The sequence below is a fragment of the Sinocyclocheilus grahami genome, unplaced genomic scaffold (assembly GCF_001515645.1).
Source record: "Sinocyclocheilus grahami isolate Dianchi unplaced genomic scaffold, SAMN03320097.WGS_v1.1 scaffold39.1, whole genome shotgun sequence".
Taxonomy (NCBI): Eukaryota; Metazoa; Chordata; class Actinopteri; order Cypriniformes; family Cyprinidae; genus Sinocyclocheilus; species Sinocyclocheilus grahami.
The window spans coordinates 690,812-701,139 of NW_015505218.1; the positions used below are offsets into that span (position 1 = coordinate 690,812).

The following is a 10,328-nucleotide window of genomic DNA, read 5'->3' on the forward strand; positions in this document are numbered from 1 at the left end:
ATAAAGGTACAAAAGCTGTCACTGGGGCGGTACCCTTTCAAAAGCTACACTTTTGTTCCTATTAGGTTCTAATATGTACACTTTAAGTACTAATATGTACCTTTAAAGTACCAAAATGGACCCTTTAGGTACAAATATGTACCTTTTGAAAAGGTACCGCCCCAGTGACAGCTGTTGTACCTTTATTTCTGAGAGTGTATTATATATATATATATATTTAACAGGATGCGGTTTGACTGTTATTACAAGTGTAAGTCATCTTTTCTGCTCAACTTTAATGCTACATTAGTATTTCTTTCTTTACTGAAGAAAGCAGCAGTCTTGGAATGAATGTTTTGTCAATTTATGATTCATTACTTCTTATTTTAACAACCCACTGTAGCTGCCAGTCTGCCAATGTTCATTTTTATTTCAATATTTTAGTTTTATTCGTAGGTTTTGTCTTTCGATGATAATGTACTTTACACTCATATTCATTCATTTAGTCAGTTTCTGGCTAAAATTCAGACTTTTATTTTTCATTTTTGCTATTTTTATGCGTCGTATGGAACAGTGTTATTTCACTGGAGCTCAAGCCCCCAGTCCTTTCATGGAGTTGAAATGTTGATTAAATGCTGATTAACCTCTGCTTGTGATTTGTGAGGGCCAAGAGGCAACAGATGCAGGAACTACATCACGAGGATGGCAAAAAGCAGCCGTTTAAAAGAAAAGAAAAGAAGAAGAAAAACATAAATCATGTGCATTTCATTCTGTTAGTTACATTATATAGTTCTTGCTCATGTGTAAAAGCATTTTATATTTTTCCCTGTCTCAGTCATGCAACAATTATTCACATATTCCTAGAAATTAACACACATGAGCAAGAATTAGCTCTTGATTCAGACTTTGGTTCCACTTTATATCAGGTGGCCTTAACTACTATGCACTTACATTTAAATTAATCAGTTGATACAATGAACTTATTGTGTATATACATGTTTTTACATTGTACTTATACAGTATTAAAAATACCTGCATGCTATTACATGTGTAATTCATTTCTGTAATTACATTTATAATTACAGTGTTGACCCATCCCTTACACCTGAACCTACCCTTAAACCTACCCATACCACTAAACCTGTCCCTAACCTTACCCGTATCCCACCTCAATAGCAGAAAAAGTGTTTTGAAAAACAACATGAACACAAAGAGTACATTGTACTTATTTCTGATGTAAGTGCATAGTAGTTACGTCCACCTAATATAAAGTGGGACCCAGACTTTTGCTGGGAGGGACATTTTGAATCTGGACTTCTATAAACTATATAATACCTTTGGATTAAAGCATACTCATGTATGACCAATTTCTCTTTCAATGGCTGTAGAAGCAGTGCACCACAAATAATGTAGACTTGAGGTCAATTTCATCTCTCATTTTGACATGTGCACATCGTCTTATTGAGCACACACACTTTTCTTGGGCACTCATATTTGTTTGAGTCCTTCCTGCTTCACAGAGGCTGTATGACCCCAATAACTGTGACAGAAGCAATCGATAAGCTAGGTGCTTGCAAAGCAGGTTAGATAAATTGCTTTACAAATAGACAAAATGGAATTTGTAAGCGTATGTTGAAGCTGGAAGAAAGGAGAAAAGCATGTGGGAAGCAAGGAAAATTAATTAATCCAGGTTGTCAAAAGAGAGATTTCATAAAGAGAAGGTTATGTACAGAAGAGTATTACAGACTCATGCATATAAATAAACTGTGTTAAAGAGCAAGAGAGGTTTTCATTATCCAGCATGAATCTGTAACTATGCCTCAAATACCGATAAACAAACGAAGGCAGATGTTTTTTATATATTTCAAGGATACCTTTTAAAAGGCAGTCTGCAGCATTCAGTGTAAATACATGGGATTTGTTGTTGTATAAAATGGAAAATAAGCTGGGTTTTGACAATTACCATGATATGTACTGTGATGCTGTGACTCAGTATAAATGCAATCAATATTATCAATTCATCACAATATCAGAACTGCATCGTCATTGAAACTCTCAGTCTGCTTGCTTGTTTCACTTTTGCCTGGTCCAACATGTCATAGAAACAGCTCTGAAAATGCTGGTTTTAGTAACTGATTATGCACTCTTTATTGTCATTGACAATAAAGATAATGTGATATACATGGATTTTCCACATTGTAGAATAATAGTAAATAATGCATTACAACTATAAATAACAGAAATGCAATGGGAATTATGCAATGATTTAAAAATGTAAAACAATGTTATATTTTCACTTCTTCATTCGCTACCATTTGCCTAGATCATAACCAGCACTTTTGATCTGCTTAACCTCACTATATAAAAGTACTTACCTGTACTGGAGCTGATGGTCTCTTTGCCAATGACATGGCCCAACAGGTCATACTGGTTGAGTCTAGAGCCATCAGGAGCCACAGAAACAGATTTCTCATCATCTGCTGTCCAGATGTAGATAACCTCATTGTTGGTGTAGGCATCTTAGAGAGACAAACCACAGCAGTACTGGTTTATTCTGACCAGACTTTTATAAACAATTACAATGCTGTTCACGTTTACCATTTACTGCATGGGCGTTTTTTTCATATCTACATGCTGAAGTGTGGTGACAGTAGTGCACATAAAACAATACTTCTAGACTGACTGGTTAGTTCAACTAGCACTAAATATTAGGTTTGCCTTTTTATATTTAGTATATATATAGTATTTAATTTCATGTGAGCATTCTTAATGCAGTCTTTATAAAAACGAATACTTTTGACTAAATAGTTTTAGCAACCATTTACAATGAATAATCATGGACTAATACTTACATAAAAAATTACTTTAATATGTACTAATGATAAGTTAAGGCATGTACTAATCAAGAACTAACCTTAAAGGTGAGGTAAGCGATTTTTCAAAAACGCTTTAGAAAATTGATTCGGGCCGACTAGCAAAACAAACTTGTAGCCAGTCATCAGTAAGGGGCGTGTCTACTCGTGATGTGGAGGAGAGAGCGCTCAGTGCAGAGGACGGACATTGGCGAGCCGAGCGACAGAAAGATAGAGATGGTGGATAAAAAACAAAAGAGGAAATCGTCTGCGGAACAAAAGAAGGCTTAAGGCAATATGGCAAGAAGTAGGACCCGTGTAAATATCGGATCAGCTTTCCAGCGCTGGAGAGAACTCAAGGAGCGGAGGCCTGCGATCGGATGCCGAGGTTGCTTTGTTTCTTCTCAATAGGTGAGTAACACCGTGTCTGCACCGCAACAGCTAAAGGCTGTCTTGTACACTGGACGCGACAAAGCGATTGTTGAAAATCATTTGAAATTTGTGTCAATACGTCATGAATAGAACGCAGCAGCAGTTGTCTGTCGGGGATTTGTCGTGTCGTGCCGCGTGTGTATATATCTATGGTGTAGACAGCATCACTGATTATAATGAGTTCTATAGTACTTTGTCGCGCCACTCGCGTCCGGTGTAGACACGGTGTAACATTGGTTTTGCTTTGTTTCACAGAACTAATTGTTGCCTGGGTTGCGTACGTATGTATTGGGTGGCGCTATCATAATAAGGGCGAGACCCTTTTGGGGTAGGGGCGTGTTTGTTTTGGTGATTTCAAATGTCAACATTGGCTACCAGAAATCACTTACCCCACCTTTAACTATGACATAAGTCATATGTGTGTCATTCATGTGTGAATAACAACACCCTTGACTACATGCTAGTGCATGTTTGTTAGTAAATGCATTAATTATCACTCAAGGATAAGTTTTCACACATGAATTCAGACTGCAAGTCTATCCCTCGCAACCTCATTTTCATCTGTCTGAAATTCTATATGGCGTCTAACCTGACTAAGGTCATTAATAGTGATGGAACATGTCCACCTACTACACAATCTTGATCATATTACGAATTAGGAAATCAATATAATGCAGCCAAAGATAATTTATGAGGAGAAATGATTACCTCCTGAGTTTTTCGTTCATTTGTCATGTAACAGATGCAATGAATATGTCCTTCGTGAATGATCCATCTCTAGTGTATTTCAGGCACTTTTTGTGATTTTTATAGGCTATAGTTATTTATTTATTAACTGTTCACCTTCCTAAGGGCTGTTAGCATCCGTATGCTGTATACATATATTAACATATTTGGTTACACTTTATTTTAAGGTGTCCTTGTTACAGTGCAATTATATGTTTACTGAGTAATATTAATTAACATCATGTACTTACCATAGGGTTAGGGTTAGGAATAAGTTTTGGCTTAGAGTCACTTGCATGTAATTATGCATAATTAATTGTTATTATAATAGTAAGCAACGTGTGTAAAAAAGGACACCTTAAAATAAAGGTTTAAACAATTAGGTGGCCAAACCAATATTTGTATTTTGTTTTGGCTAGTACTTCTTTGCTCATTAAAAAGTTTAGTGTATAAATAAGTTATTTTACAACCTATTTTACAAAATATTATGCATACTAAAAGTTGTACTGATAACCTATTCAAAATGCACTGTGCAATTTGAATGCAAAGACATTTTACTGGTCTGTTTGCCTTCTGAGAGAATCCATGAATGATATAGTTGCTGGGTTGGAAAAACACCAACTGAAAATTCACAGTTTAGAACAAAACAGAGCTCATGATAAAATAGGGGGCAGTATAATGAGGGGAGGGCAATTGGAATGCAACTTTAATAAAAGCTGGCTAACCATGGGTCATCTGCTCCCTCCGATTAGCAGCTTCCTTGAATCTAATGTATATAAAATGTAACACAAGACTTATTGCGTTTGAATACACAAGGATGAACTTTGTAATAGAGCATGACAAACAATTATCTAGGGGTCCGTACACAGAACAAACAACACACATACACAGACAGACACATGTGCGCCCACACGACTCTGAGCAAGTGAGCGGGAGAAAAGCTGGCAGGCTTAACACTAGAAACATAATTCACACAGCAGGCTGAGGTTTGCTAATTAAATTTTGATGGCCATAGAGAAACGTTATTGTTTTATTCTGTTGGAAGGTCATTAATCAAAAGCTAAACACATCAAGTTTAATGCCACTTCATCCATTATGAATAGTAATTGATAATGAAGTGCATTATTCCATATTTATATAAATATTTAAATTATTCGACTGGCATCGTTTCTTATTTAGTCTGGCCTGCAAGAAATGGCTCTAGGCTGAAAAGTTCAATGGTGTCAAAGACTTTCAGCACATTACAAGAAAAGTCTTAAATTTAGTGCTCACTCCCGGGGATGGGAGTGAGAAAGAGAACAGAACATGAGAGGATGAATTAGAAGCAATTCAAATTGGATTGGAAAAGGAGAGGACTGTTTTTATGTGAATGACCTTGCTATAATTTGATTAACAGTCCAATTATAGTTTCTAAGAATCTTAACATATTACTGCACAAAACACACGCACACCTCAAATGGTTGTTTATTGTAAAACGAGCAGCTGGTTAACGAGGGAATGAGGAGCTTGTGTTTCTTTAGATCTCTACTCTGTTGGCTATTATGCATTAGCCTCAATTATAAATCATCATGGCTGGCAGTCATATAAAAGCCGGACACTCGTTCTGCTGGTGTGAAATTATCCTTTTACCAGTTTACCAGACCAAATAATGGAAAAGAAATAAGAAGAAGAAAAATAGAATACGGTTGAGAATCAAGATGATTTTTTATGCCGTTCATGTTAATGGTCCTTGAATGTCTGCATTCTTTTGCCAGTGAGGGCAGAACACCAAACTACAAGCAAAATAAATCACGCAATGCCTAAAAAAAAAAGAGTAAAGAGAGTAAATGTACTTGTTGTGCGATGTTGATGTTTGTGCACAAAACTAAATCGTGTCTCATTCATGAACAAATTACTTTTATGAGCATATTCTTTTTACGAATTTAACAAAAAGACAAAGTGAGTTTAAAACAGACTAATTACTAATATAAGAGTGGCACAAGAAACATTGGTTGCCACGAATGACCAATTAGAATCTAGTATTCCAGAGTGATGCATAATAATTATGCTTATAGGGCACTTCTGGAACTGTAATACCTAAGTCAGTGGATATTTTGACAGTTACCAGATTAATTAGCACCGTAAAATCACAGTGTATGTGACAAAAAAAGAATGATGATGTTTTGAACTATTCATCATATCAAGTTTATTATAGCTGAAGATGTGCTCAGCTTGCTTTAAAGGGAATAAACAAGCTGTTATTAATATTAATGATAACATTTCTCCAGCAATGCAAAAACAAAATCAAAATCAACCCAAATGAGCACTTTTCTACTATTTCTCAGATCTTTAAACAGAAGGGGGAAAACGTGCCTTGAAACATGACAAATATTTAAAGAGGAAGAGGACAGTAAGAAGAGCATGTGTCTGTGCATTGCTGTATGTAATCTACTGAGTGCCAGAGGGGATGAGTGTGTAAAACAGTAAAGGTCACTACATTAGAAGTGTTGCAAGCTTTAAACATGGCAGCGCATGAGTGTGAACGTGTGCAAGGAAATCTCAGTGTTTGTTTCTATTTTACATCCTCAAACCTCTAGCGTTTGTATACCATATCATTACAGAGTGTGACAGGACGTTAGCATTCCAGCTTTAATTCAGTGTGCACATGTGTGCTTATGGTCACGTAGCTCAGCTGGCTTGTCAGTGCGCATGCACACCGCCGCGGCTGCTTTACTGGCCATTTGTCAGTTTCACGGTCAGTGAATGTCACGGCACTGTGATGAATTTTTATTGAAAATAAATGCCTTTACGATGTGATAAGATATTTGAAAAGGGAGAAAAAAAAGTTCGGCAAAAGGTGGGATCGAACCCGGGTCGATCGCGTCAAAATGCCAACGACTAGCGCTTATCCATCTGCACGACTGGAGCTGATGGTTTGTAGCCACTTTTAACTAAATGTAAATAGACACTCCGTATTTTTTGATTGACAGATGTCTCATCCAGTCAGCGGTGAGTAATCCCAAACCAATGGCGCTGTCTCAAACTATACCTACCTCTTTCGGTTTGTCTGATTTATCATTGTGTTTTCTGACTTGTTAATTTGTTTTCGGATTTGCCATTGTGCTTTCTGACTTGTTATTTTGTTTTCGAATTTGTCATTGTGTTTTCTGACTTGTTATAATGTTTTCTGAATTGTTGTTGTGCTTTCTACAAACAGACAAAAAAACAGACAAAAAAAAAAACACCCGAAAAGATGATGGTGATATTTCAGCTAAGCTAAGCTCCCAAAAGACGCAGCAGACCATGCGCTGAGTACCCCAGTTTGCAGCACTGACAGATTTGCCCAGTCATGGCATTAACACTTTTTCTGTTTTGTTCTTCATGAAGTGCAAGATCCTTGCACCTTTAACAGTTTATATGTAATGAAAAAAAAAATCATAATTTACTCAAACTCAGTTGTTCCAAACTCATATGAATTTCTTTATTTTGCTGAATACAAAAGAATATGAAGAATGTGGATAACCGAACAGTTGATGGTCACCACTGACTTCCATATACAGTTGTGCTCATATGTGCAGAATATGCAAATATATTAATAATTTTAATAAAATAAGAGAGCTCATGAAAATTGCATGTTATTTTTTATTTAGTACTGTCCTGAATAAGCTATTTCACATAACAGATGTTTATATATACTCCACAAGAAAAAATAATAACTGAATTTATAAAAATGAATCTTAATACTGTGTGTCGATTCCTGGATGATCAACAACTGTTTTCTGTTTTTTGATAGTTGTTCATGAGTCCTGTGTTGTAAAAAAACGTACCATAATTTGTAATCATAATTTGTGTGAAAAGCAATAAAGGTTGTTGGTGGGCTACCATTAGTGTTGTTTTCCCAACCAGCATCATTTTTGTTCAGCCAATGCTGTGAGTTTGCCGTCGGGCAATCTGTTTGTCTGACCAAAGCCATGTGGGGGAAAATAAAATTTATTTTATTGAAAATGATACTATTATTTTTGTAATTCCATTTTGGTGCCACTAGCGGCACTGAAATCCCATCACCTACACCTTTGATCTAAACCGCTCTCTGCCTCTGCTTTTCTCTCTTCCTCTGAATCTTCCATGGTATCGGTCTATCAATATTTTTGTAGTCATTCGAGGTTTACTGTTGTCCAGGTATGCTCTTCACAAAAGGAACATCAACAATGACCTCTAGCCTGAGAGCTTTACACCACTGACGAGAAGTGAAAAGTGTTCTTGACGTGTGACAAATCTACCATCAGGACAGCACAGAGTCGTCCGTATCACTTATCATCATATCCCTGGACGTGGAAGTTGATCAATGAAGGTTTACAGAAGCCGAGACGAGATTCCCAATGCACTGATTCTGCTGTACTTAATGATGACAGTTTCTGGATGGAGGACTTTGATGCTTGCTCTCGCCAACCAGTCTGGAGTCACAGAGTAGACGTATGGGAAAAACAAAAGCAAGACGGAGAGCAAGGATCATTACATTTCGGAAACAGAGAAGAGGAAAACTAAGATACAAAGTTGAAGTATTCCAAACAAAGCCTGGGTCATGTGGCTCATGTGGACTGTTTTGCTTTTGGATTTGTTTAGCCTCTTTATGCAAATCTTGCAGTAGAATATAGTAAATACTGGGTCAATATTCATTTTGAAATGGAAAAAAGGGAAAATCATTAAAATTATTTTTTTTCTGTGCAGGTGTTCCATTTTCAACACAGAATATCAGAATTTACAGATTCTTTAATTTTAAATAAAATGATTGCACTATACAGTATTACTAAGGTACTGGTTACCTTTTAAATAACAACTGTCATTTAATGAAATTACATAGAAAATAAATCTTGAATATTTAAGAAACTAAACAAAAGTTTAAATTAATCTAGTAGGATTTATAGAATGCAAAAAAACTAACAACAAAAAACCCCAAAAAGGTAGGAAATATCAGTTTACATTTCCAAACATTCATTTTGCCATAAATTGTAATAATCCAGTGAGATTTTTGTCTGACAGCAGCCAGTGCTGCACATAGAGATCTGATCTGATCATCATCAGTCTGTCTGGAATGACATGAAGAAACAGAACTGTGACGAGTGGGGGCGGGGCCGAGAGCCATGGGAATGGAGCGAGGCCGGTGGAGTAAGTGGTAATGCGCGACACCTGCGCCACTCACCGGTCTCGAGTCTCACGGAGGAGCTCCAGAAGGATAAAAGGAGGAGTGACGACAGTGTTAGACGAGAGAAGACCAGGCCTGGATTTAACAGACAAGAACAGACTGAGACAGACTAAATCCAAAAGAACTGTGGCAACGTCTCCATGATGCTTCAAGAAACCACTGGCTGTTTTCAGACTCCTTGTGCAAACAAAAATCTCACTGGATTATTACAATTAATGGCACAATGAATGTTTGGAAATGTAAACTGATATTTCTTACTGACACTACAGCAAAAGATAGAAATAACTGACTTAAAACTATTTTTCTAATAATTTTGGCCACCACTGTGTGTATGTGTGTGTGTGTGTGTGTGTATATATTATACCTTCTCAGGCTGGACTATTGCAATGCTTAAGCAAAGTCTTCCAGCCACTTCTATCAAACCTCTACAATTAATCCAAAATGCCGCTGCAAGATTAATCTTTAATGAGCCGAAAAGAACGCATGTCACACCTCTGTTCATCAATTTGCACTGGCTACCAGTAGCTGCTCACATTAAATTCAAGGCATTAATGTTTGCCTACAAAACCACCACTGGCTCTGCACCCATTTACCTAAATTCATTACTTCAGAGTTATGTGCCCTCTAGAAGCTTGCGTTCTGCATGTGAACGGCGTATTATTGTGCCATCTAAAAGAGGCACAAAATCACTTTCAAGGACTTTTTCTTTAACCGTTCCCTCCTGGTGGAATGACCTGCCCAAATCAATCCAAGACTGGCCATCGGGAGCACCGGGACATTCCCAGTGGGCCGATCACCGAAGCGAGGGAGACCTCATATTAGGCGCTGTTTTTAAATTACAGCCCATGCGAAACATAATTATATACAGGGTTTGAAATTAACACCCGCAACCTGCCAAATGTGGGTAAAAATCAGCTGTGGTGGGTAACGCTGTCAAATCACAGCGCTGCACTTCCGTCACGGTTTATAAGAGATAAACGGCGCAAATCGCTCGATCCATTCAGAAATGACACAGAATTGTGTTATACAGTTGTGTGATATGACAACATTAAAGGTTCTGCCTGAAAACAGCCACGACAAGGTAAAATGCATGTAAACAAACTGCTATGTAAACAAACTTTAATAGCTTATTTCTCTTTAAATGTTTCATTCTAATT

The 10,328-nt window shown here is 37.0% G+C and overlaps 2 protein-coding genes across 2 annotated transcripts in view; both read right to left on the reverse strand.

Annotated features, from left to right (window-relative positions):
- LOC107581895 (gamma-aminobutyric acid receptor subunit alpha-3-like) overlaps positions 1 to 2,492 on the reverse strand; it is a 42,694-nt gene extending 40,202 nt beyond the window's left edge. The window contains exon 1 of the mRNA XM_016267573.1: positions 2,355 to 2,492. The gene's annotated coding sequence lies outside the window, so the exon portion shown is untranslated. The remainder of the gene's footprint in view (positions 1 to 2,354) is intronic.
- gabra3 (gamma-aminobutyric acid type A receptor subunit alpha3) overlaps positions 2,001 to 10,328 on the reverse strand; it is a 114,656-nt gene continuing 106,328 nt past the window's right edge. The window contains exons 7-8 of the mRNA XM_016267671.1: positions 2,355 to 2,498; positions 2,001 to 2,062 (exon numbers count right to left, since the gene is read on the reverse strand). Of these exons, the coding sequence (XP_016123157.1) occupies positions 2,001 to 2,062; positions 2,355 to 2,498 (206 nt within the window). The remainder of the gene's footprint in view (positions 2,063 to 2,354; positions 2,499 to 10,328) is intronic.